The sequence below is a fragment of the Catharus ustulatus genome, chromosome 9 (assembly GCF_009819885.2).
Source record: "Catharus ustulatus isolate bCatUst1 chromosome 9, bCatUst1.pri.v2, whole genome shotgun sequence".
Taxonomy (NCBI): Eukaryota; Metazoa; Chordata; class Aves; order Passeriformes; family Turdidae; genus Catharus; species Catharus ustulatus.
The window spans coordinates 18,153,788-18,181,225 of record NC_046229.1 but is presented as its reverse complement, the minus strand read 5'-3'; the positions used below and the strand labels follow the sequence as shown (position 1 = coordinate 18,181,225).

The 27,438-nt window shown below is 38.8% G+C and overlaps 1 protein-coding gene across 5 annotated transcripts in view; it reads left to right on the top strand.

The window, feature by feature from the left end:
* BCAR3 (BCAR3 adaptor protein, NSP family member) overlaps positions 1-27,438 on the top strand; it is a 101,297-nt gene that overhangs the window by 69,467 nt on the left and 4,392 nt on the right. For all 5 annotated transcript variants that reach the window (XM_033067144.2, XM_033067143.2, XM_033067145.2 and 2 more), the window contains 4 exons: positions 20,220-20,348; positions 21,419-21,861; positions 22,439-22,539; positions 24,315-24,949. In XM_033067144.2, coding sequence (XP_032923035.1) covers positions 20,220-20,348; positions 21,419-21,861; positions 22,439-22,539; positions 24,315-24,949 — 1,308 coding nt within the window. The remainder of the gene's footprint in view (positions 1-20,219; positions 20,349-21,418; positions 21,862-22,438; positions 22,540-24,314; positions 24,950-27,438) is intronic.

Here is a 27,438-nt window from a genome sequence, read left to right as displayed (position 1 = left end):
AGCAGTGTGTTGATAAATGTTACTACGACCTGAATTTCTGGAGTTGTATTTTATTCCATCAGTGGAAAAATTGCAAAATTTATGACTATCTGCTCAGCATGGTCATGAGGGACTTTTATATTTAGATTCAGACTTGAAAAAATTGTTGCTGGTTTAAGGAAGTTACAGCTGCAGAAAGAGTTTCTTGTCAAGTTCTGCTTAAGGATTCTTGTTCGTCTCATCCCCACAGTGTTAATTTTTCTCTCTATTTTTACTCTTCCTTGATTTTGTTAGAAAGCAAACTGTTACAGAAATTATTGTCATTCATCATGGATTTGGTTAGTGCAACTGAAAATAAAATTCTGGTGACGTTCCAGTATGCTGATCATTGTCTATAGCTTTGCAAGATAGGACAATATTTTGTGGGTTTAATTCAATTTCAGGGAACTTATATCAGGTTATGGGATTTATTGATGCAGTTTGTAAAGTTAATTGCACAAATTCATAATATTGTGGGTGCCAATCCAATAGAGGCGTGGGTGTTTGACTCTCATTCTGCTGGCTGAAGATACTATGGTAAGAGAATGATCAAAAGTAAAGTTTTTATGTGTGTATGTAAGTTTAGGAAAGGTTAGGAAAAAATCTGTGTCAGTATGACAAGTAGCCACAGTTTGGGAAACAGTTTTTCCTGATGACTATGAAATTTCCTTGCAAGCAGCCTTTTTTAGACATGGAAGTGTATTAGAGAAATCCCCACCTCACTGGAAAACTTGCCAAGTGTAGTGTATTCCTGTTCATGCTGTGTATCACACTCCTGCAGAGACTTGCCTGCTGACGTGCGAGCTGGGACTTGTGAGCAGAAAGTTTGTTGGGTTTCTGCATTGTCTGACAGCATTAAGTAGCAGAGCTGGGAGGAATACCTGACACTAAGGCACCACATGATCAGGAGGTTCTTTTTGAGTCTGTAGGGTGGTTTAAGGACTTCTTCCCCACACATTTTGCAACTGCAGCAAGGACAGCAGTGTCACAGGAGGTGCAGTTATCAGTTGGAATGTGTTTTTCTGAGGAGAGAAGCAGTATGCCCATGTGGCCAACTTGGACTTTACACATCTCTGTCACTGTGGATTTGTCATCCAACTCAAAGATCATCAGTGATGTCAGTAAGTCTTCAGGCAGAGACATTTCCTCTTTTTTATGTTTCTCTGCTTAGCAGAAACAGAAGCTTCACAAACATCATTCTGTAGTAGTTGCCTCTTATATGTAAGCTGTGTGATTCAGACACATGAGATTCTGTTAGAGCCAGTCTGATGTTAAATGTGTGTAATTTTCAGTCTCTGTGAAACCTTTGGTTTGATTCTCAATGGATGGTTGCTGGTTGTGCACTGCCCTCTGCTGGAAAATAAACACAGACTGGATGTTTTTAATTGAGTCATGGTCATTCAAATCACATTTCATAATAATTTCTTTGTAACTCTCATAGGACCCTGATTGTTGGTTGCTTTTTCTCAAGAGGCACAGAACTGGGGGGGAGGAGTATTCCCCTACTCGCAGTCATTAAGTTGTAGAAGGACGTCCTAGAGGGAACTTGAGAAATTTTTTTTGTCAGGGTGTCCCTGAGATTGTTAGAATAGATGTTCTGATTTGTCCAAAACTTTCAACAAAAGAGATTCCTTATGATCCCAAAGTAATCTGCTCTACCTCCCAAAAGAGACTAGTCTAATGAACTTTTAATTGTTACCATGGAAAAAAATTTCCTAAATCGCGATATTTTGCACATAGAGGTTTAGTTTTGGGGGTTTTGGGGTTTTTTTTGTTTGTTTGTTTGTGGGTTTTTTTTGTTTTTTGTGGGGTTTTTTTTTTGTTTGTTTTGGGGCTTTTTGTTAGGTTGTTTTGTTTTTGGGGGGTTTTTGTTCGATTCAGTGGTTTTTGGTTGTTTTGTTCCTTTGTCTTCTATTCATAACCTATATTTAATTTTCTAGTGGGATAAGTTTACACTGTTGCAATGAGTTGGACAAAGCATCTTGTTTTTTACTTTTAGTCCTGTTGTGGTGATAGGAAAATTTCAGGTAGTAGAAATTTTTTTTTTCAGCCTTATACTATGCTTGTTTCTTACAATGTCTGCCCTTTCTCTATTTAAAAGGGGCAATTGCTCCAGAAAGCTTTCATCAGCTCAGGAAAAGACAAAAAAAGGCTAAGGAGTTACACATCTTGTTGAAATTCAGCAGCTCTCAAGTATTTAATTCCCCTGAAATCCTGGTGAGAATCTTGCCCTGTTCATTTGGAGTTAAAGAAAACTTACCTTCTTTGATACAATGCAGTTACTCATAATGAGTGGTGGAATATAACATCCAGCTTTCAGTATTTTCTCATGTCGAATTTTGTTTGACCAACAGGCTGGTCTCTGCAAATAAGGTTGAGTCAGCAGTTGTGTAATGTATTGGCTGCAAAGCGATGAATAAAATGTAAGCTGGCGTTTGCAGTAAATTATGCAGGAAGTGTGATTCCACAGCTCTGCAAAACAATGCATTTTCAGTCTGCTCTCCTAGTTCATGTTTCCCTAGAACAGTGAACCCCAGGTTAGCCTGTTCCTGTTAGGAGCTTTGTGCTCTTTCCCAGCCCCCAGTTCCTGAATGGCCTGGTTAGCTCTAAGATCTGGATTTTTCTGTGATCGTAGGGGTTTGTGGGTTCTTTTGGTTGGTAGAGGTTTTGGGGTTTTGTGGGTCAGGAGTGAAGGAAGTTGTTGTACTATGAGGAAGAAGAGGAATATTTTTTCTTTGTGAATGATAATCCTTATATTAATTGAGTCAAGTGGATAGTGACTTTCTAATTATTCTGGCCTTCATTGTGAAGTCTTTTAGCAGTGCATTCCCCTCTCCTGATGCTGAAGTGGAGTTTAAAGTATTTTGCTTATGGGGCCATCTTCTATAATGCTGAGGGTGCTTTAGTAAATATAAAATGCTGATAATTCTTAGAGCAGCAGGCATCCTCTCTTTGCATGTTAATGGTTAACCTTGCATGTTATCCTATCATGGATTTGACCCAGTTAATGTCTGTATTCTACTTCTACCGTTATTACTCATTAAACTCTCAAGTGATGTGTGGTATAGAGTCCTCAAAAACCACTACATGCACTGATTTTTGAGTTGAAAACTATAAAATTACTTTGCTCTAATTTCCTTGGCACCAGTAGTAATACTAGTGGCAGTAGCTACTTAGCTGCCCTTTTCCATACCTTTGTTAGAGGATCAGTAACTACTATTGGGTCTTATTTACAGATGAGAAACAAGCTGGAAAGATCTGAATCTGAAACATGAGATGGAAGTCCTGGGGTACAAAAAGCAGGTCTTATTTATCTCTAGTGATCTTCTGAAACTTGGATTTAAACGAATTACCTGTTTTCTCCAAAATATTAATCCTCAGCTCTCAAATGCTGACAGTTATCACAGAGTGGTTTGGGTTGGCAGGGACCTCAAAGGATATCCAGTTATAATTCCCTGCCTTGTGCAGGGGCACCTTTCATTAGACCAGGTTTCTCAGGGCCTCATCCAACCTGGCCTTTTGGGTACACAGTGATGTGCATTTACTTTCCAACAAAAGAAGAAAAAAAAAGGTGGGGTTTTTTTGGGGTTTTTTATTTTTTAGTTTTCATGGTTTAGAAGATGGACTAATAGCAAAAGCTGTCAGGGACATGAAAATGTTTCTGTTTAACTCCATGTAAGACCTTACTGTTGATCTTTCACTGTCTCTAAGCTCATGAACCACAAGGGGGAGTGAGTATATAATGTATGGAGAGCAGATGGTGATTATGATTTTTTTCATTAAGCATTTTGGGTCCATTTGATAAAGCGTAGGGAGGTAAAGCTCCTGATCTCTCAGGGCTGTGTTTACAGATAATAATTAGGGTAAGACTGATGCATTGTGTGTGTCTGTCTTGCCTCTTTCTCGAGACACACTGAGATACAGTTTAGCCTGCAGAGAGGGCAGCAGGAGCATTGGGATGTTTCAGTTGGGATGTCATCTACTGCTATGTGCTGTCAAAGGCACGGACTGGCTTGACATTTTTTGTATGTCTGATATTTATAGAAAATCAGCATCTACACAAATAATGGAGCATAATGTTATGTTGCCTGTCTAGAATACCTAGAGGTCATTTGCCTTTGTGTCCACAAATCCTTTTGTTAATAAAACATTAGAAGATTTTTGAAAAACAAAGCTCTGACAGAGCTCAAGTGACTTGTAAGTTTTCTTCCTGAGTGTTACACAACCAAAATATATATCCATTGTATAAAAGGGAAGTATTTTAGGGTATTCAGGAGTTTTAGATAATTAGCTGATATTTTAAAGGTGTCCATTTACCCTGGAGAAGCAACACCTTTTTTTCATCTTTCCATTATATTTAGAATTGGTTTAAATCTCACACAAACAAGCACTTTACTCTGACAAGACTGGGGAGACATTCGAAAACAAAAGTCTGACATTAACAATTGTCTTAATGCCTTATTTTCATATGCACGACAGCTGTGGTATGCTGACCAGCAAAGCTGGTTAGACTAATGACAGCTAATTCAGCATGAAAGAGAAGAAGGTATTAAACATAAACTGAACTAATTCTGAAAGAAAAGGAAATTCATGCCTTTTCATAATTTTTTTAAAATTCAGTCCAAGGAGCAAATGGAAGGAAAAATAGGTGGGACATGACAAAATTATTTCATGTTTGTACAGACAGCAGGTGGAGCTCAAGAATACTTGTTAGTTTTTGGTAGGCTCAATTAAACCTGCTGGTGGATAGGAAGGTGTCTAGTAGGAAAGCCAGACTTACTGCCATATTTGAAAAAAAAATGGATCTTTTATAACTAAAACATTTAAATCTCAAAGGTATTTGGATGTCTTAAAGCGCAAATTAGGACCTCATAGGAAGCTCATAAGCAGGTTGGACATATATTTCTTGTACCTGCCAACCTGGCTTTTATACGAGGCAGATTTTCAAAGAGATTTATTCAAGCAACAGTGTGAACTAAATAGATGCAAATTCTGTTTTCTCACTATTCCTGTACAACTGAAGTGTATTTCTGAGACTGTCTCACGGAACTCGATAGAAAGGAGGAAGAAATTATGCTGACCTCTCCCACACCACACCTTGCAATGCAAACAAGGGTAATTACAACTGCAGCTCTATCTGTTGGTTCATGATCAGAAGCTGCACCAACAACAGCATGCAGGAAGTGGGGTTATCTGAGAGAACATGGAAAAAGTCAGTTCTGTTAAGAATTGAAATGATAGGATATGAGTTGGGAGATGGGACTTCATGTGCCTGTAGACATTTGAGTTAGGAACAGATAAAAGTAAACCTTTTGATAGTTTTGCTATCCATTTTCTTCCAATTATTCTACACTTTAATTAACAAGTGTTCAGCTGTAAAGTTAGGCACTACCTGTATTTTGGAGGTATCTGCCCCCAGAGCTTAGAGGTTAGAGGTAATGTGCTATATCTGCAGGACTTACTGCTAAAATTAACTGCGAGTGGGCATTGTGAAGATGTTGTTTACAAGGACAAATTATTTATCAGTTGTCCCATTTCCTGACTTTTTCTTACGTTAAAAAGAACACATAACTAGTTATGGCAAAAACTCTTACGCATTAAATGAAAAATTTTTCAACCAAAGGTTTATTTGATTTTCTTTGGGTTTTTTCTTTCAAATTTTATTCCTGTTGTACTTAACTACAACCCCAGAGTTGCCATTTTGTAGCCATAGGCACTCAGACCATAGTTAGCTCATGCCCTGTGTAATGGGGACGTGTCCGTGTCCCTGTGCTGTCACTCGCTCAGCAGCAGCGCTCGGGGCTGGCTCTGGGCTGGATCTAATCAGATTTGTGCTCCTGACCCTTGTACAGTGCACCGTGCCTTCTTTCATTTACAGCTGGCTTCCTGCCTGCATTGTTTACTTCCCTTTAGTGCAGTGAAATGTAAAGCATTACATGTGTTTCACTGATTTGAATGCTTAAATGAATAGAGCAGTGCAAAGCAAAGTGGCAAGCCAACAATTCCCTCATCTAATTTAGTCTGAAATTATTTCTCTTTCTCTAATATGAAATCACAAATAATAATTCTCTGTGTGAATTCTAAGCACTTCCATGACTATGACTGGTATTTGGTTCAAAATAACCTATTGTAGCTCTGAAGACTGTTCTCATAACTTTAGGCTGCTTGTGAGTTTTTAAGCATTTATATTTTCAAGGAGTGTGGTTGCTTAACTTGAGCCACTTAAAATCTTGAAGCTACCTTTTTTTTTGGTGATGAGAGAAAAAGAAACTGACCTCTAATAAAGAAATTATCCCTACTTTTTACTTGTTTGACCTGTACAATTGAAGCAGCCTAAGAAGAATCCTTGTGAGCAGGTTTCACACTATCTGCATAGGCAGTGTACTCTGAGTGAGCTCGATACAGTTTAGCTGTGTCAAGGCAATACTGGGTAACTTAAACTAGACCATGAAAATATCCTAAATAACTTTAGAGGCTTTGTAATATCAGATGGGGTTAGCAGAGAGTCCTTAATTTCTCTTCCTAATGGGCTATTAGGAGCTCAACACAGAATTTATGTTTTATGTGTCCTTGAAATTGTGTGGCCATGGATTCTATGAGCTTAAAAATCCTTTCTTATTAAGCTTGGTCATTGAAGTTATCAAAAGTAATGTAGCCAGCCATCCACAGAAACAGATTAAGGGATTATCACATAATTTAAGATTCCAGAAAGAATCTTTGACAACAAATAAATAAAACTGATAGTTGACTTTTGGTACTGGAGAACATTTAAAATACATCAAGAGATGACTTAGCAAAAGGACTGTATTTGATGTTTCCAAGGTTTGCTTCTCAAGTGCAGAGACCAAAAACCCAAAGTACCAGCAAAAAATTGATGGTCAGGAGAGTGATAATGTGACTACACCATCCTTTGCTTCCCTGAGTCAATATTTTAAAATGTAAATCTTACCTATGTATGAAGCATAACTGAAGCAGCCTGAAGGCTGTCCTCAATCATGATAGCTGTCAGTGCAGGACATACCATACTATCACCCAGAGGTTTCTCACATACTCTTTGAGATTCCTTCCAGTAATACTCATTTTCATAGTGCTGTATCACAGTGTCTTGCAAAGGTTGGCTTCCATTCATTGAGCTATCTAGGCAGAAGTCATACCAACCTTTAATTTTTAAAACTTAAAAATTTACTATTTAAATAAAGTATCCATTTTCCTATCAGTTAAACTGTTGACAAAAAGCATTGGCAACTGCTGTATGAAATGACACAGTATTAATTTTTAAGGTTCGTTTATTCTTGCATTTTCTCAACATACATAATTTTTTATTCTTTACTTCATTAAAGACAGGAAATAAGAATCTGGCAGTTACCATTTGTATTAGACCTGCCACTCCAATCTTCCTTTTTAAAAAAAAAACTGGGTTTTTTTTCTTGATGATGGATGTGAACTTTTGCTTAAATTTCAGTGTAGGTTTACACATTGATAATTCATAGTATTCCTCTCCTTTTATTTCCAACTCCATAAAGAGCTCCTATTTGGAACTTCTAATTCTTTTCAGAGCAGAAGTGGTCACCTTATTTTGTACTGCTAAATCAGTTGTTTCTGCTGCCAATGTAGCTAAGTCATCCTAACAGCCCTTCTTGTCACCTACTGTAGTTTGCATTGTCTTGATAGTTTCTGTTCATGGTATTGCAAGTGAAACCTTAGTGTGTGGTATTAATACTGTCTAAAAGCATCTTGACTTATGCAGTCTTCAATTTAATTTCCTTTTTTATCATCCCTCCCTCCCCCCTTCCAGTTTTAAAATTGGATTAGGGTGTTATTATGAGCACTTTTGATTCATATTCTTTAAAAATGCAGTCCACAGTGAGATGTCCTGCCACAGTACCAGTCAAGAAACAATCATCAGTTGTGGCTTTTGTGTTTGAAGTTTTGTAGGATATCTTTTAATCCTCTCTTCTCTGACTACCTGCTAAAGCAATCCTGTGGAGTTCCTCAAAGTGGAAAAATAATTCAAAGTAAATTAAAATACACTGAAGCACAGTGCAAAGAAAAAAAGGAGGGTACTTTCACATTCCTGTTATCTACTCATTCATTGTTTGAGTTTGTCATAAAGTACTCTTCAGCAGGACTTCAATGTCACTATTTTCAGCTTCTTTTCTGGCCTGTCATATCTTTTTCTTACCAACTTTATTACTTTACAGTCCATTTAATGTTCTGTTCTTTGATTCCTACATTGTTTTCCTTTTCTCAGAAGAATCTTTGGCATAACATGTCCTACACATGGCCAAGTAGTCTGGCTATTTTTGTGAACATTCTGGGTTTGATGTTTAACCTAGTGATAGGTATCTTCAAACCTTCAGTGGTCAGACAGGTAAGAGACTTTGCACATCCTACTTTCTTGCTTTCAACACTGAGGTTTCCTCTTCTTTTCAGATAGCACTCCATCCCACTTTCCTTGAAAGGCAGTACACATTTTGTCTTTTCTCAGTGCTGCTGCTTGGTTTGTGTACCAATTCCTATTGCTGGATGCAGACACTGAGGGCACTTCCAATTGTTCAGTGTGGGAAGGAAGTACTTTGTTATTATATGAGAGTTACCTTGCAAGTAATACCTGAGGACATCAATACTTACTGATTTAATATGTGTCCTCCTAATTATGTAATTATGTAATATACTTGTTGCTGGGGGAAAAGACAAGTAACTATTCATTTTAACCACTCCTTGGTTTGTTCCTAATTATTGCTATTTATTCCTAATCCAAGATCTGAAATATCTGTGACTTCTGTATTTTTTGGTATGGCCCAAGTAATAATTAATTGATCTCTTCAAAGTTTATCATTCTTAAGTGTTACAAGTTGTCTTGTACCCCTCAATCCAGTCCATTTGGTTTCCTTTCACCAAATCTATTAACTAGGCTGCTATGGAGGTGATGTCTCTTACAGTTATCATAATTTGCCCTGGTCCTTGAGTGAACCTTGAGGTATGTCAGGCAGATTCTTTGCTGATGAGCAGTTTGCTGACTGGTCAGTAAGCTATGAACAGTGCTGTCCAAGAGAATGGAATCACTAAAACTGCTGCTGTTTATTTTGTTGTAGTGCTTAGTTTAACTTCGCCAAATTGGACATGTTCATGAATTCAGTTCTTTCTTTCTGAAGTAATTTGCACTGTCCCATGGAACTATCACCAAGATGAAGCTGTCCACTGAGTTTTAAATGCTGAAGGTACCTTGGTTGCCTGACAATGACACTGACAGTGTTTACAGGGATAGTTTCTTGCTATTTTTTCCAAGGACTGTCTGCCAGAAGCTTCCTAATTAAAAACAAACAGATTTATCATTTTCCTTGGTTACCGAAGCTCTGTTCTTACAGTTGTCAAACAGTAATCAACTGCTTTTCCTTTTTTTTTTTTTTTAATTTTATTTTATGTGTGTATAATTGATGAAGGCAGAGCTGTTGCATGATTGAGCTGGAGTGAGCTGGAGCAACCGATTAAGTTTTATCAGCACTGGGAGACAATCAGATATTGAAACTCATCAAGAAGTGAAGTTTGGCTTGTGCTGATGCCTTAAACGCATCTCTGAGCCAGGGGATACCAAGATAGAGGAGCTAGGATTTCACTGGTGAGTGAAACACATCACATGAGGATTCTGGCACTCTCTGTATGGCATGCTGGAAGCCAGCGTGCCAGCGGTCACTGAATTGATGGTATCAGCTTCAGCTGTGGAAAACGTCCCAGACTGATACGTGAGTAGGGGGGTGTAGCAGCGCTGGTAGGCAGTGGGGACACTGAAGAGCTTGCTGAACCTCACAACGCTGCTACTAGTGACTGTTTATCCTCAGTCTAGAGGAACCACAGGCAGCAGAACTGAAAATGCCGAAGGATTACAATGTTTTTCAAATGCTCATTGCAGCGCTTTGCTGCTTTTATCATCGTAAGTCTATTATCAGAGTCAAGGTAGGTGCTCTTTTTCAGCTACAGTGTGCTAGTCAGTAATGCTTTCAGTTTTTGTTTAGGAGTGTTTGTTTTTATACCATGGTTGGGTACAGAGTGTTTCTCTTTTAAAGAGCACCTTTACAATTCACTATTGACTCAGAGAGAAGCTTAAACAACTTTAAACAACTTGAAGTTTTGTGAGCCTGAAACTGGCTGTCTTTATGTTTAGGGACTAAGTAAAAATGCCCTGGTTTGGGACTTACTGAGTAGGATTTTAGCAAATTTTCAAGTTTTCAGAATTTAACTGATCAGACCATTTGGATTCCTAAGTTTTTTTCAGTTATTTAAGAAAAACACAGGAAGTTATGTTTTTTAAATGCTACAGATAATTTTAGATTTGTCCTTATATTTTACATATTTTTTAATTCCAAGGTACACAAAATCATATACTAGTAGGAAGGTTTGGGTTGGAAGGAATCTTTAAAGATCATCTAGTCCAACCCTCCTGCCATTGGCAGGGACATAATTTACTTTATGCAAAAGTGCTCCATACGCACTGCAAGTACAAGAAAAGCCTTCAAAATCATTTTGAGTCCCACTTACAGAGGTGTCTAAGTGACTTGGAAATTGTAGTCATGTGGGGCATCTAAATGCTTTTGATAATCTGTGAGTTACACTTAAACTTTTAAATCTTTATGTGAGAATTGTTCTTTAACACCATGGAGCATTTGCAATGAGAAAGGATGTGAAGGTTGCTATCCTGGCCATGGCTTTCAAACTTTGATGGAGGCACTTAAAAGCTGGGAACAGCTGTCCCCTTCTCTCACCTTCAGTGATTTTGCTTTATAACTGTCCATTTCTCAAAGTGGGGTGCGGGGCTCGGTCTTTTGGGCACTCTGAAAAAGTGATTCTGATCAGATTGACTTCTGACTGGGACAGATGTCAGCAATTATCATCACAATAGAGTGCTGAAGATGCTCTATTGTGCTGTAATTTATTTTCATTCTTGTTTTAAGACTTAATTCTCCAGTTCTGGAACTTTTTAAATGACATTGAGGTTTATTGTTGGCTGTCAGAACAGTTAGAAAACTTGTTCTTGACCATGCATATGCCCTTTGTTTAATTTGGCATGATTTTTTAATACCTAAAATAACAGTGGTGTTGTCATGGCAACTTTCCATTTAGTCTAATCCATTATAGTCTCTAGAGAAACTGAAACATTAATAGTGTTTGCTATATGGAGGGTAAAAAAATAAAACCTTTTATGTAGAAACAAATTACAGTTGGGATCTTTCAAAAATAATGTTCTATTTAAAGAGATTTGCAGCATTTAAAATAGATTTGAATGCATGTGTTCCAGTATGCAGATTTAGCAATAGTTAAATCTGATGAGCTGCTATTTGCAGAAGTTTGGATGGTAGGGAACTGGAGTGCGTTTGCTGAAGGGAAAGTGGCTGTAGGTATAGAAACAGCTGGTGGTCAAATCAAGTAAGGGCAGAACCTTGGGGCCCAATGGTATGGATTCTGTGAAATGCTTAAGGGCCTAGGATGGTATGAACAATAAGATGGTATGAAATTAAGTCATCAATTTAAAAATTATTTTATTATTATTTTTTTTTAATTTAAAATATCAAGCAAAATCAGTTTGTATAATTAGATGAAGTTAATTCCTGGTTTTAATAGTAATTACAGGTGTAATGAAATACCAAATTAATCCATAAATAAGCATTCTGAAATTCTCAACTATGCCTGAGAAATTCAGATTCTTTTTCTGCATTGAGATAAATTCATTATGTTATCCAGTTTAATTGAAAGCAGTATGTGGCCAAGCTTAGAACTGCCTTGTTGTGTCCCACCAAAGGACAGGAAGCAGTGCAGCGCTTGAGCACTCACATTTTGTGGCACTTAATTTTAGTGTGTGAAACTGAGGTCTCAACAGCAGATACTTGGTTTATTTTCTCATGCATTAATAGAAAATATAATGATCAGTGCAGAACAGCTGAACTTGCATCAACTAAATCTTCAGTCATGGTGTGTCAGTAGCTTTAATGACCCCATTTAGTTTTTATAGCTGTTTACTGTCAAGGTCAGCTTTTACATTAGAGGAAATAGAGAAACTTCAAGGTAAGGGGGCTCCTGTTTGTGTTTAAAAAAGAAGAAAGTGAAGAGAAAATACTAAACTGTGACTGGTGCCACTTGCAAGCCAAAATATTTCTCTTTAAATTCGTGTTTTTTGGAAGAAAAGAAGTTTTAAGACTAAATCAGTGATAAACAGTGACTTTAAAAATGTAGAGGTCTAAATTAATGAAATCAACTTCACCACAAGACACTTTTTTTGGTAGTAGTCAGTATGGTTGTCATGGTCAGGGGAAGAAGGGCCTTGAAGTTCAAGTATTTTCATTCTTAATTCTCTGCTATGATTCACCCTCAGCTGAAGCTGCGCAAAAGGGGAAAGCCACTCCAGTTATCAGGGCTGCCAAGTTTTATAACTTCCAGCACGCTGATGTAGCACACCAGTAATGTACTAATGCTGTGAATGTGACGTGGGTAAGAAGCCTTTTATAAGCAACTACTTGCTGCAAGTGCCATCTCTTATCTTGGGTAAATTGCAAACACTTTTTATAGATAGTAGATCTTAATTAATATTTCTTCAGAGTGTGATGATCTAAATCTGTTCACTGGCATCCTCAGGCTTCATATATCCAGTTTCAGCATGTGTGTGGAGGCAGTTGGATTTGCTAACACGTGAGTTACGTGTAATTACCACTCAGCCTTATCAGTCTGCCTTTTCAGTGTTAGATTTGTTATTGTTGGAGGGGTGCAGATGTGAAAAGACTGACTACTCAAAATTATGTGAAATTTGGTATAGCTCCCTGAACTTTGATTTCCCAGTGTCTTGTTACTGAGTTTGAGTTTTGATGAGTCTTAAAATATAAAATTCTTTTCAATTTCCCATAGTAATTTTAGAGTTACACTGCAGTAAAAGTTTTATTATCTTCCATCATAAATATATATAGATAGCACAGGGTGCACTGGTGCTCTGTGACTTCTGTTTGATGGGAATGGGAATATTCTTCAGTAGGTATTTATGCATTTAACTTCTTGGTAGTTCCTATTATTTAGGCGTGTCTTAGTTTAAAACAAAATAACCACCCTACATAACTGCTAACATCATTTACATTTGGAAATGCAAATCTCTAAGGTCATTGGAGGGGGATTATGATTTGACTAACACTTAACTCAGGATTTCTCAGGATCTGTATTCCAGAAACGAAGCTCTCCTAGCCCTGAATGTGGTTACGTAGAAATGTAAGGATTTGCTATAAGTGTGGTGGTGTTCTGGAAAATGGTTGTTGAATCCACTAGAATTGCGTTTTCTCGTAACCTTCACTTAACATTAAACTGATCTTTCTACTAAAGGACTCTTTTTAGTTCCTTCATTCTAAACCGGTATCTTGCTTATTAGTTGTCATGGTTTGAGCCCAACTGGCAGCTATGCACCATGCAGACACTCACCCACTCCATCCCACGCACTGGAATGGAGAGGAGAATCAAAACTAAAACTTCTAGGTTGGCAAAAGATCAGTTTATTAATTGAAATGAAGTAAAATATAATAATGCTAGTACATAATAATGTAACAAAGAGGGGAAAAAAACCCAAGTGATGCACAATGCAGTTGTTCACCACCCACTGACTGATGTCAGACCCTGTCCCTGAGCTCTGTCAGCCCTGTTTCAAGGTAATTTTCCATTTTCTATAAAGGGCATGATGTTCTGTGGTGTGGAATATCCCTTTGGCCAATTCAGGTCACCTGTCATGGCTGTGCTCCCTCCCAGCATAAGACACAAAAAAAGTCCCTAACTTAGGATAAACATGACTTAGCAACAATCAAAACATCGGTGTGTTGTCAACATTGTTCTCATACTGAATCCAAAACACTGCACTGAACCAGCTGAGAAGAAATTAACTCTGCAACAACCAAAACCAAAAAAAATTGGCCACATTTCTGTGAACGCCTGGCAACTTTTGTTGTTCATAGTAGCAGAGTGAGAATGTGCACATGATGGAGTTTATTTGATTTTAAAGAGCAATTGCAGTTATAGGGAAAGTTTTCATGATAATTTGTTATCTTTTCATCAGTAACCTCAAAAGCTGTCACCAGTTACTGAAAGAAGCATGTGGAAATCTTGTGGCTTCAAAATTGCTGTGCTCCTGTATTAATTCATCTGTCTGAGTAAATCACCCATTCTGTACCTCCTCTTACTTAACACAGCACTTGCTGTAGTCTTGTGTGAACTTTGTGCCCTCTGGAAGGTTAGAGAAAGCTGCCTCTGAAGAACATTCCACCAGCTATGGTTCAATTTCCAAGTTAATCAGAAAATGGATTCCTGTGTTTAGAACCTCCCTTTCTCCAGTTAGTTCTTTCTCAAAAAAAAAAAAAAAAAAAAACTATACAGAAATCACTGTCTATGTTTCTGTTTTGTAAGGCCTTGGCCAGTGATGCTGCTTTTCTGTACAGGAGAAAATAAGACTGACAACAATGTTTTTGAACAATATTGGAGTGTTTGTTTCTACATATAAATGCTCAGTGCAAGTGTGTTGTGTTTGGTGGCCAGTTAGTAGAGTTATAAGTGAAATTATGTACACTGTACTCATTAAAACATCAATTCATGTAATTGTATATTTTTAAATGCTTGTATTCATAATCCCAAATAGGCAGTCTGATTAGGATCACAAGGGCACAGGATTAAAGACTGGAAGGATCTCTAGCCAGTGAATGATATATTGATCCAGAATTGGAACTTTGACAATAAAATGTTCGTTTTCTGTATGAACAAGCTGACTGCTCTCTAATGGCTTGGAATGAGAGGAATTTCATTCTTTTCACTTTTCCAGATGTTTTTGGTGTCCAGTGTCTGTGTATCCTGTCCTTTCTTATTTCATATCTTTGTCTTCCCGTTTGGTATTTCCTGTTCTTGCCCCAGTGTCCTTCATATTTTCTGTTGATTGGTCTTTCTGTTAAATTATCCACTAGCCTAAAAGCTATGCAAATATCACAAAATTTAAGTTTTCCATTAATCACAAGGTTTATCCTATCTCCTTATTTGTTTGGAGGCTCTGTAGGACCTAGTGATTTCACCCAGTCAGAAAGTCAGAGTTCAGCATTCATGATGTACTTAAGCAAGCATAGTAGGCCTCCAGTGCTGGAGAAAAAAAGCATTTGTGAGAAATCTGAAATAGGTTTGATTTAGATGGGTTCAGTACATTTATTAAAACTTTAAATAAAGTACTAAAATTTTGGGAAAGGTATGGACTTGACTTTCTTCCTCAGTCAGATCACACTTCAGTTTCACAAAGCCCTTCTCATTTATCCCTAATAACCATGTCTTCTCTTCTTTTTTTCCTGAGGCCTTCAAGGCAGCAGGAAATCAGGTAGTTCCAAGGCTGCCTGTTGGGCTCATTTAATTGTCACCTGGCAGAGCTGTGCAAAGCACCAGGAAGTAATTGAGATTGGATGGAAATGTGGCCCCCTTTAGTCATGTGCCCATAGCAGTCCTTGGCTGTGCTTTGTGTAAATACTATGCCAGAAGGATATGAAGAGAGATGATGTGAATTTTGCCTTTGTCTCAACTGAATGAGGAGATCTAGCATGACAGATTTTGGACCATGTCCAACCAGTGTCTAAAATTAAAAGCTTTTCCCTCATAATTCAAATTGCTTTAGGGAAAAAAAATTAAAAAGAAGAAAAAGGAAAAAACCCACACCAAACAAAAACCCCAAAGCAATAAACCAAACACATCATCACCTCAGAGAGGAATTAATTAATGGCAATACAGAAATAACTGTGGGACTTCTCTTTTGTTTACTACTAACCTCATACAGTAGATTATTCTGCATAGTCTAATGTGATAAATTCTGGTAGGATGGTTGACACAGGAGCTTGACTTGGAGAGTGCCAAACACTCACATGAAAGTAACCCCTTGGATCAGCAGATTCTTGTGAGAAATTCTCATTAAAATACATTCAGAAATTTCAGAGGCACAGCATATTGTGGTAAATAAGTCAAGTCCTCTTCAAATTTGCCCTAAATGAGATCATAGTTTGATGTTTTATTTTCTTAACCTTTGGTTATTTTCCAGGTTTCTGTATACTAGATTAACATTTATCTGGGGAAAAAAAAAAAAAAAAAAGGTAAAATACTATGTAACATTAAGGATAGCTTGTTACATCTGTAAGCACAGTTTCCTATTAGATTAAGGGCCCTGAAGTAGAAATCCTTTGTGAAATATAATGAACTGCCAAGAATTTTCTTAGTTTATAACTGTTGACTGAAATTTTTTCCCTCCTTCTAAAGTCTTGGCTCTCTAGATTTTCCATAGTCTATGTATGTAGGATTGAGGGCTTTCGCCAGAGGGTGATAATATTGTATTGCTAGGTAGTTGTATATTTTTATTTTAAGGACCTGTTCACAAAAACTCAGTGTGGCAGAAATATCTTAAAATAGCACCAGGACTGGAAACAATGCAACTAAAATGTGAACAAACAGTTCTTGAAAGCACACACTCACAGGGAGTTCTTTGTAGGCCAGGAAAAGCATCTGTGCTTGAAAACAGTGACTGCTGACTTGATTTGCTTTGACTTGATTTGCTTTTGTATTCCAGGGATATCTTACAGGATTGTTACTATTAAAGATCTCAAAGTTTTTTAACTGGAAGCTTCCTTGTGTTGCTTCAACCATATTTTCTGGCAAAATACATGGAAGTGTTTCATTTTTTCCTAGATAATTTTTGCATTTCTTTTTACCATCCACTTCACTCTCTAGCTATACAAGTAAATTCAGCTTGCTTTCTGTCATTGAGTAGGAACCAACAAAGGGTCTTAGGCAAAGAAATAAAATAAGGAGATACTACTAAATGAAGGTTTGTCACTGTGAGGTTAGTGCAAATCTACAACCTACCTTTGGTGCCCATTAACTTCTGGGTGCTATTGGGAAATGAGGCTGAAGCATCTGCATCATGCTGTGTGGAACAAGCCACCTTTCTTTTGAAAGGAGGCCTATTGGCATAGCTAATAATTGTTGTAAGCCTACCCTCTTCTTTCTTTACAGGCTCACATGCTTGCACAGGCTGTGCCTGGACTGATTTGTGAGCCTTGCATGATGTGAAGTTCAGTGTATGCAGAGATTCTTGCAGAGCAGAAATCTTGGGTGCAGTGTTTAGCATAGAAAGGTATTGTCTGGTGAGGTTACAGACAGTTCATCAGTCACAATTCTCCTTTAGTAGGTTCTATAAGAAATTAGTCTCAGTGAACAAAAAACTGTCTAGGAAGATGTGCTATTACTAAACTTGCTTACCTAGACAGTTTATCCCTTGTGTGTGCTGAGATTTGTGCTAGCCACTGGAGTTCTTTCACTAAGTTCTCAGTTGCATAAAAGTTATTTAAGCATGTTTGCTTCATCTCAGGAGATGTCCAACCTCTCTGGCAATCAGAGTATATTCCTTGTGGTAGACCATGGTGGAGAGGATTTTTAACAAACCAATAATTATGAATGTTAGCAAGTTAGTTGGTTTGGATTCCTTAAATGTTTTTCTTGCTGGGTTGTTAGATGTAATTCAAGTTCAATATGTGTCTCATTAACTTCATTTGAGTAATGAAAAATCCATTCAACCACCAGAAGAAATTTTAGGCTTTTATGCTGTGTTTGTAATTAATGTGTATCTCTAAGTGGATCATCCTGGTATTTTTAAGATAATTCATGGATGAAACCAGTCAATTTCATCCTGTATAGGTCTTTGGTGAGACTTATAGTTCTTTTTGTTGGCTAAAATTATAACTTTCCTAAGCAAATTCAGTTCTTGCCTTGTATGCTATAGTCTGTTCTATTTTCAGTAGCTGTCCCTACCATTGAGATACAGTGAGATGCTTTTGGAAAGATGGTAACAATTTCTGTAGTAGCTTTGTGTTCTTTAAGATCTCTCTTCAGTCAAAAGCATTGTTTGAAACCTTAAATACAATTCACATTAAAGTCGTAGTTCCTCTCAGAAGGTCAGCAGCACACAGAGCTATGACTTTAAGGTCTTTTTGCACCATTGCAGATGTTTTTGTTTACCCTGGAGGGGGTATTTTAAAAGTTCTCCAGCCCGCTCTCTCTTGTGCAGTCAGAGGAAAAGGTGCTTTTGAAAAACCTCAGCTCAATTTGTGTGCTCTTCACTCTGCCTTCAGCTTGTGTAGTTGCTGTAATACTTGCTGTTGTTCTCTAAGCTCTGGCACTGAAAGGGCTCTTAGTTTTAGAATCATTGCCAGTCAGCTTTAAATTGGTTCCCAGCCGTTTGAGTTGGGAAATACAAGTGGTAGGTGTGTGCCAGAGGTCCTTCACCTCTGCTGGTCTGATAGGTCACAAGGGATTGGAGTGGAGGGGGCATTTGTGGCCTTCCCTGTGTTTTAACACTTCAATATGCTTTTGGATTTCAATCCTCACCAAGCCTCTTCTGTGACTCCTTGTACATCCAGTAACTTCACCTCTTCATGTTCTACATGGTTTTGTGAGGCAGCCCTTTCAGTCAAGGTGTTCTTTTTTGTGGCATGGTTTCTTTCTGCAGTCTTCTCATAAAGCTTGGAAGGAGTTGATGCAAAACCTTAATGTACAAAAACACAAAGAATTTTCTCCTTGATGAAAATGCTTGTCCATTTTGAACCAGATTTGTATGGATATATAACACCCTATCCTGGTTCACAGAAGGGAAACTAAGGTGAAAAGCGGTTCTTTACCAGGTTGTTTTTTTCTTCTGCCTTTCAATGTTAGCTACTAGTGTTTGTCTAAGAGAAGCCTTAGTGTTCTCTGAGAAAAGCAGAGAGAAGGGGACGATTTATCTAAGAATTTCACTGGGCTCCTAGCATGTTTATATTATCTTGGCAGTAGGATGCCTCCTCTGGCATTATTCCACCAAAAATCTGCTGTCTGGTAATCTGTTGTAATTCAGTCTGCCTGAAACTGCAGGGAGGATTGTTGAAAGAAGTGTTAAATGTGTGCCACCTGCTCCCACGGTTAGATGCTGTGAGTACTCTCTGTGAAGAAGAAAAAAACTGTAGAGAGCAGTGTTCATGGAAAGAAGAGGAATTGGTGGACAAGCCTTCCCGTTCTTTTTTGAGTAATGCATGTGCTCCTTACTTGCATCAGTTAAAGGAACCCATGAGCTTTGGCTCATATCCAGACCTAAGAAAAAGATCCATAATGTATAGGAGCAAAACACTGCATTTTGCTGGAGGCCCCCTCTCTCTCCTTATCCCTCTCCTTTTTTTTATTTAAATGGTCTTTCTCTGAAGAGAGGGTATACTCTGATTATTTGATCAGTGTAGAACATGTTCTCAGGCTTTGAAACTTTGTGTGAAAGCACAAGAAAGATGGGCTGGCGTCCCAGCCCTTGGAGAATGAAAGGAAGTCCAAAGTACTTCCCTCCTCTGCATGTTTATGAAAGAGAACGTGGCTACTCCAGAGAAGAGCCTGCTCCTCACTGTTAGCAGCCCTGCATCCATAAGGCCCAGTGAGCCACAGTGGGCTGGCATGGAAGCTGTGCTCCAAAAAGAGACAAAGACAGAAATTTCCCAGAAATCATATGGTAGTTGTATAGGGGTGATGGAGATATCTTCAAGCCAAACTCATGCCTATTGTGCTAAGGGGCAACAGGAGCTTTTGTCCTTTAGGAAGGGAACATCTTGGATGTGCAGATTTAATGACATTAGGAGTAAGACCTTTAAGAGTGAAATTTTGCTTTGGCAAATTGGTTCTTTGGCAAGAGAAGTATTGAACAACTAAGTGTGTCCAGCTTAGCCTGTCTTAATGCATTTGAAATGTTTTTAACTAGATGAGTTCAAAGGGGGCTGCTGGGAAAGAATCTAAATTTAAAATGAAAGTTTAAACAGGAGGAAGAATATTGGAGCAGGGTATTTGGGTCCAGCTCCATTTTTTTGGATATAGTTAGAATTCTTGTTAGGAAGAGGAAGTAAGAGAAGTGACTTTGTAGGTGTGTCATTATTAGTTTGGTGTACAGGCAGAACACTTTGCTCAGTTCCATGCGGTGTAGAACAATCACATGTTATCTCACAGAATGCTGGGGTTTGTAAATACAATCTAGAGAGCAAAGCCAGGCCAGCCTGCTGAAAGCAGCACCTGCATTCCAGTGCAGGTCATATGATGGAAGTTATAACCCAGGTAAAATGTTAATCACTAAACTTGGCACAGTTGAAGCTTTTAATCTTTTATTGCAGTTTTCTAGGGAGAGGCAAGTTATGGACAACAGCCCGGAAAAGCTGAAGAAGGAGTTAGAGGAGGAGCTGCAGCTGAGCAGTGAGGACTTGCGTAGCCATGCCTGGTACCACGGACGTATTCCTCGGCAGGTACGTGCTCTTTGCATTGCCAGGTGTGCTTTGAGCTGTTACAGAAAAGCAGAATTTCACTGATGTGCTGGACACATCTCTGATACCTGAATTAATTTAGTAAGAACATAATGCCTGTTTGTATGAAAGCTATGGTGTTTGTCACAGCTTGGCATAAAATGAGGCCGAGGAAGGATTCAGGGCAGACCCTGGTGGAAAACAGATGCATTTCAGAATTTTTGTGCACTGAGTAAATCTGGAAATGGAATTTAAGCTTTGTATGAGAATGTAATGATCACATATTGTTTAGAGAACACTGACATTAATTTGGTTCATTCCAATGAAATGTATTCTTAATGAAAGTTAAAATGTTGTTTATTTGCTTTCTTGCACTTGGAACTTGGGGGAGAGGAAAAAAAAAAACCGCAACAAAATGAATTCAGTCACTTCCATTTTGATGCTTCCAGACGCAGTTACAGACAGGGTAAGGCTGAGGTTGGACCGGAGCTTGCGGCGCCGCTGGAGCTCCCCCTGCGGGCTCAGCCCCGGGGCAGGGCCGGCTCAGTGCCGCACACTCGGCATTGGCTCCTGGCGTCCTTTTTATTTCATGGAAAACAAGATGTCTCTGACTCTTCCTAGTCAGGAATATTTACATGTAGTGTAAATGAAAAGCTTCTGTTATGTAAGGTAACAGTGAAAGGGCAGAATCCAGGATTTTGTATTAATAGCTTCTAAACTTCAGTGTGACTCTATATTCAGATGCTTTAAACATAAAATCCTGGGTCACTGCTTTCCTTTCATGCCTTATTTTCTATTAGCAAACCAGAGGAAAGACACATGCAAAAGTGGGTCAACTTCTGGCAACTGGCTCCTTCGAAGAAGTCCTTTTAGATCTCTGTTGTGGGATGAGCTTTTAATTAAGAATTGGAGACATCATTCTTCTACCATACTTCATGCTTTGCTTTGTATTTGTGGCTTTGTGTATTCTCCCAGAGTAACCAAATTAATTCCTTTGTTTAAGAATATTTTGTTGCAATGTATTGTTTTCTGATTCTGAAAGTAATTTTTTGTGTAATTCTTTTTCCTTAAAGGTGGCAGAAGGCCTAGTTCAGAGAGATGGAGATTTTCTGATTAGAGATTCTCTCTCCAGTCCTGGGAACTTTGTTCTTACCTGTCAGTGGAAAAATACCCCTCAACATTTTAAAATCAACAAAACAGTGCTGAGACTCAATGAAGCCTACTGTCGTGTTCAGTATCAGTTTGAACTGGAAAGTTTTGACACTGTCCCTGGCTTAGTTAGATACTATGTTGGGAATCGCACACCGATATCAAAGCAGAGTGGAGCAATTATTTTTCAGCCTATCAACAGGACTGTGCCTCTCAGGTGTCTAGAAGAAAAATATGGTGTAACTCCAGTCCAGCAAAAAGAACCAATCACCCCTGAAGGAAAAACAGAAACTGCAAAGAGGCTGAGTCCTGCTATATCCAGCATGCAGTCCCCGGAGCAGAGCATACCCAGAGGAAATCTTTGGAGGTACCTTACTTTTGCTGTCCTTATGGAAGGAAATGGAGTAAGTGTATCAGTTCCTGGTGGAGGTGATGCGAGTTTTCACTTGATTTGAGATGGAAGACTAGGCATGAGGGTTTGCTGATTTTAGCAGAGGATCAGCAAATCCACAAAATGAGAGCAATGGTAGACTCTGGAAGCAAAACAGCACTGCAGTGACTTGGCAAATCTTGACCATGTAAGACAAAGGATTAAAGTAACATTTTGGTGCTGCTCCAGAGAAGTCTGTTTTTCCATAGTAGACTCCTGAAATAAAAACTCTGAGTGTGGGATAATGGATCCTAACTTCAGTGTCCAAATCAAATGTTCCATTAGAAAGGAAATACGTTCATAAATGCTGCAGGGTGACACACAGTATACCCCATTTCACCACCACTACAACAGCAGTTTATGAATGAATGAATGAAGTACCTTTTATTATCATAAACTGCCCTGAGTGGAAAGCTACTGGTCCTTGTACTGATGATATATTCTGGTAGTTAGATATGTGTTTTAAGTGCTGTATATATTGATATGTTTTTGTTTGCATTTTTGTTTATCCTAGAAACAAAGAAAAAAGTGGTAGCCAGCCAGCTAGTTTGGATCATGTTCTGGAGAAAAGATTCCCTTTAAAGGCTCACCAGTCAGAGAGCTATCTGCTAATAGGTAAGTTTTATAATTAGAAATTTCATTGGTGTGTGTCCAGGTGGTCTGTTACTCTTCAGACCAAAGTGAGACTGCTGAATGTTCTGAGTACTGTAAATGCAATCTATTTAATGGCCACTGTAAGCTGTGTTACCACAATGCTTTTCTTCAAGTCACTGGGACAGGATTTTTATTTGCAATGCACCGGCTAGTTGAGAACCTTAGCACACAACTCAGCAGGCTTCCACACCAAAAAAGTAACAGCTGTGGTTGGCATTAATACCTTTTTTGATGGTATTAGCTTTCCTCACTTGTGCTTGACAAGAACTGACTTGTTTCACTCGTGTCTTTCTGACAAAACTTTATTAAATAGAAGTGATGTTTAATGGAAATTCTGGTAACCACTTTTACTCAGGGTAAACTATGCAGATGAGGTAATGTTCCTCACTAGGAGAAAAACACTACCATGGCTTTTGTACTTAGTTCTGTTCTTCTGTCTCTCTCAATCTCGCCTACCCTCTATCCCTTTTGCTTTTTATTCCTTTTGCTGCTGTCTGGTTCCATGGCCACTATCATCCTAGGCAAGGGATCCAGGGTGCAACAACACTCCAATCAGTTGTTGATTGGGGCATTTTATTTCTCAGATGCTTCAAAGGTTTAAGCTTTTGTTACCATACTAACACAGTTGTGTATAGCTTGCAATAATGCATCTCTTCCCATGTTGACTAACTAGCATTGACTTCCAAGGCTTCTCATTTTGAATATGGTACTGTTAAAATTCTTCTTGCCTATTGTAGGAAGAGTTCTCATGACAAAGAGAATATTAAGTATTTGTACAGCGACGCTCTATTTTAGAAAGAGTTAGAAAGAGCTCCTGTGTTTTAACAGCGGGAGGGACAGACATTTATAAGGCAAGTTTCTGTCCCACTGTAGTTGAATTGATTATTTCAATCCATGGCTGCAGATACTTTTATTTTTGTACCACAACAGCCTGAAGAGTTCTGCTGTACATTCTGTCATAGGATCCTTTGAGCAGGTTGTGTTATCATGCTGTTTAAGGGTGGTGACAGCCTGTGATTTGGAGTTTCGTTTTATATCTGTAATCAAGCAGTAACACCCAAACCATGCAACTGACCACTTTGCTGTAGATACCAGCAAATGCTCCAAGAATTGCCAGAGTGGGAATGTCTGACACAGGACTCAATCCCGTATCAGATGCCAAGGTTTGCATTGCAGCAGGTACAGGATGAGGCATAATACACAGAAGTATATGGATCCAGCTCTTCAAACTAGCTCTGTTTCACAGAAAGATTAGCATTTCTGAAGTTCATTCCTTCCATACCCTACTTCAGGTTCAGGCTTGACTTCGGAGAGTTTTGCTTTCATCTCAGACTTGTCGTTCTCAGAAATGACTCATCTTCTATGTGATGCAGCTGGAAGTTGCTGTTTTTATAGCCTAGATCAGGTTACAAAGAAACCTCCTATTCCAAGCCATGGAGGCCATCCAGCTCTGACAGGATAGCCAACGTATGCAGCAGGGACTGGAAGTATTGTCAGCATTACCACAGAATAATACTATGGTGCAGCTGTTCCATGTATTTGGGATTCTGGGAGGATCAGCAAGTGAATGGAATTTGCTAGCTAGGTCATTCCTCAAAATATACAATTTTGCCAACAAATAACTGACGTGATCTGACAATATTATCCTTAGGAAATAGCATTAGGAGATGAACCCTGGCACAGGCACCAGGAATTGTGTGTGTTTTGGCCTTCTAAAACACTGTTTTCCCCTGCAGGTTCAAGACATTCATCTCGATTACCTGAAGCAGACGCAAACTTCTGTCCAAGCTCACCTGCATTTAGAACAGGCAGTGAGCCATCTCTAAGCCCCACAGTTGTTCAGAAAGTCATCTTAGAGTCTCAGCTAGGGGAAGCTCTTAGAGGATCAGACAGTCAGCTCTGTCTAAAGCCTCCACCTAAACCCTGCAAAGCACCCCTGATGAAACCCCCAGATTCTCCTTTGACTTCCCACAGCTCTGAAGGACACTATTGTGAACTAAACCCTGCCAGACATCCGACAGCAGCAAAACAGCACTTGTGTCAGAAAAACAGCTATGTGGAACATCTGACACAACAGGAGAGGGCAACATTCAGGAACTCTGAAACAAGCTATTTGATCCTTGATGATGATCCTGCAATGAGCCCTGCAGATCCTTTAGAAACTTCAACTCAAATGGCTGAAGAAGACAGCATCTTTTCTGCACCTGTTTATGAGACAGTGTCTAGTTTTAAACCGAATGATTTTGAATCCAAACTACTTCCTCCTGAAAACAAGCCATTGGAAACATCCATGTTAAGAAGAGTTAAGGAGCTTTTCACCAACAATAACCCAAAGATGATTGCACAGCATATTCTTAGAATGGACTGCAAGGTAAAAAAAAAGATCCTGTGTTTTATATTGTGTCAGTTTAGACTTTTTAAAGAACTGATTTGAAAAGAATAATGGGTAAATTTGCAGCTAATACAATGTTTGTATTGTTTACAGGAATTTTTAGACTGTTCGTTTTCTATTTGAAGAATAAGAATGTTCACAAACTCTTTGGACTAAAGGTGTCTCATCATGCTTGACTTTAGATTCAAATTCTCGAAGTTACACATGTCTTTTAAATCTTGTATCCGTTGCTGCATGCCCGTGATTCAGCTTTTCTCCTGTATTGGAGGAAGAGTTCTCTGTGCTGTAAAGCACTAAAATGGAGAGAACTGTTCATGACAGGAAATAGCTCGTTAGGGCAAAGAGCAGGCAGACATTACCTGGTTGCCACATGGCCATTATATACAACGTTCAATGGAACGAAATACATTTAAACTTCTAAAACCAGCTGTTCATCTAATCTTTGTCTGAGTTCCTCTCTTACAGCTGGATAGGTGGTGTGGGAAAACAGTTATCAGGACTTGTGCTTTTGTCTCCTGTGAGAGAACTGTGCTAGTGGAATTGCTTAGAAAGATGTAAAAAACCACAAAGAACTGTTTTTCACATTGTAGACTTTGGTCAGCTGCCAGGGCCTGGAGATCAGCGAATGGATCAGAAAGACAGGAGAATCATCTTCTAATGAGATGATGATTTTGTGTAATGAAAGAAATGTAACTGCAGTTAAATCTGCATGACTTTTGCTGGTGTGACTGAGTGCTGTACCTGCTGCAGAGCAGCTGCAGGAACCAAATGGTATGGTGGTTATCTAACTCCACACCCCCCCCCCCCCCAAGCTTTGTTGGGCTTTGGTGATTTTAGTCTTTTTAAGAAGAGTTTGAGAAGAAAAACACATGGCTACTTACTGGGTAACTCCATTGCAGGCAGGAAGAGCAGTGGGAGTGGAGATGCTCCAGAAGCAGCACATCAGTAGCACTCTGCTGGTGCTGCTGCACTGACAGACACCAGGGGTCTGAGGAGGGGCAGGTCCCTGGAGCAGCCCAGTGTGTGAGTCCTGCCAGCTGCTGGGGGCCTGCCAACAGCAAACACAGCTTTTTCTTTCCTCAGTAACACTGTTGGCTGCTGCTAAGTGAGACTTCATGCAGACAAGGTGACTCAGGAAAGAGCTCCACAACTGCTCACTCTTCTCAGAAGTGGTAGATTGAGGTTTCTGTATTATGGTTCCAAGAGTATTAACAGCATTCTCTAACATTTTAGTTTCAAAATTCACTTTTTTCTTCCTTCCTTCAACTTAATAACTAAATTATCTTTAATATATTGTTAAACACTATTGCTTGAAGGCACAGGATATGCATGCCTTAGAGAAGTAGTGAGTTTATATATATGTATGTACATATATAATATTCAATTAGCTCATTATTAGACTCCTTATTTTAAATCCTGTGAACTTTGCAGTGGAACTAAGGCACCACTAATTAATGCTGGAATTAATTAAGAATCATTGGAGGGCTTTGCAGAAACAGATTTTTTGGATTTTGGAGCAGGAAGAGTAACTAGCTGGGACAGGTAGAGAAGTCTGTTTGATGTTCACCTCCAAGTGCTGAGCCAATGCCTGTCATTTACTGGCAACTTGTTCCATAGACTGCACTGATAAGAACTGCATGATGCAATGAGATTGGCCTGTGAATTGGGCCAGAATGAATGCTTTGTACTGAGATCCCAGGATAAAGTTCATGTGTCCTGTGTCATCAGTAGTTGAGTTTGCCTTTTAAATAATGACATTTCAAATAAAGACTCACCCATATGGGAAGTGATGAGGTGAATGTTTGCCACTTGCATCCTTGTGATGGAATAGCAATCAGTGTCTCCAGGGGCTTTGTATCACTCCTGCTTCTCTAGAAGTGAAACAGGTTTTTCTGCAGTGCTGTTTTGTACTGGGGAGGCTTGTTGTGCAGCCCAGATTGCTTTCATCGTTTCATTGCCAAAAAAGCCTGCTGATGGTTGTATCAGAAAATTGCAGGCAGATTGGTTTGTACTTATATCAACATACAGGCCTTAAACCAGCCAATAATCTTTAACCTCATATTAATGTGGTTTCGCTTATTATTAGCAATTATAATGATTATTGAGATAACCAGTAGCTAATACAATCAGTTTAAAAAGCAAAGACAAATTGGGAAGGGTGTCAGCTTTGACACAATGACTTAATGTGTCCTCCTTAATCCTTTTTCTAATTCATGTTTACAAACTTTTATGAACCTAATTAATCTTTAGGACTCTGTGGTGTAACCAAAAATGTTCTGAGCAGTAGTTTTTTAGAAAGAAAAAAGGCAAAGCAAGTGTGTATGTCCTTAAGGCAAAGAGCAGTACCTCTGACAAGGATCAGGCTGAGAGTGCTCTATGTTTCCTGGAACCTGCAGAGTAATCCCTTTCTGGAAGCAGAGGATGGAGTTTGATAAAGCTTTTTGTTCATACCTTTTCTATTTTCTGGT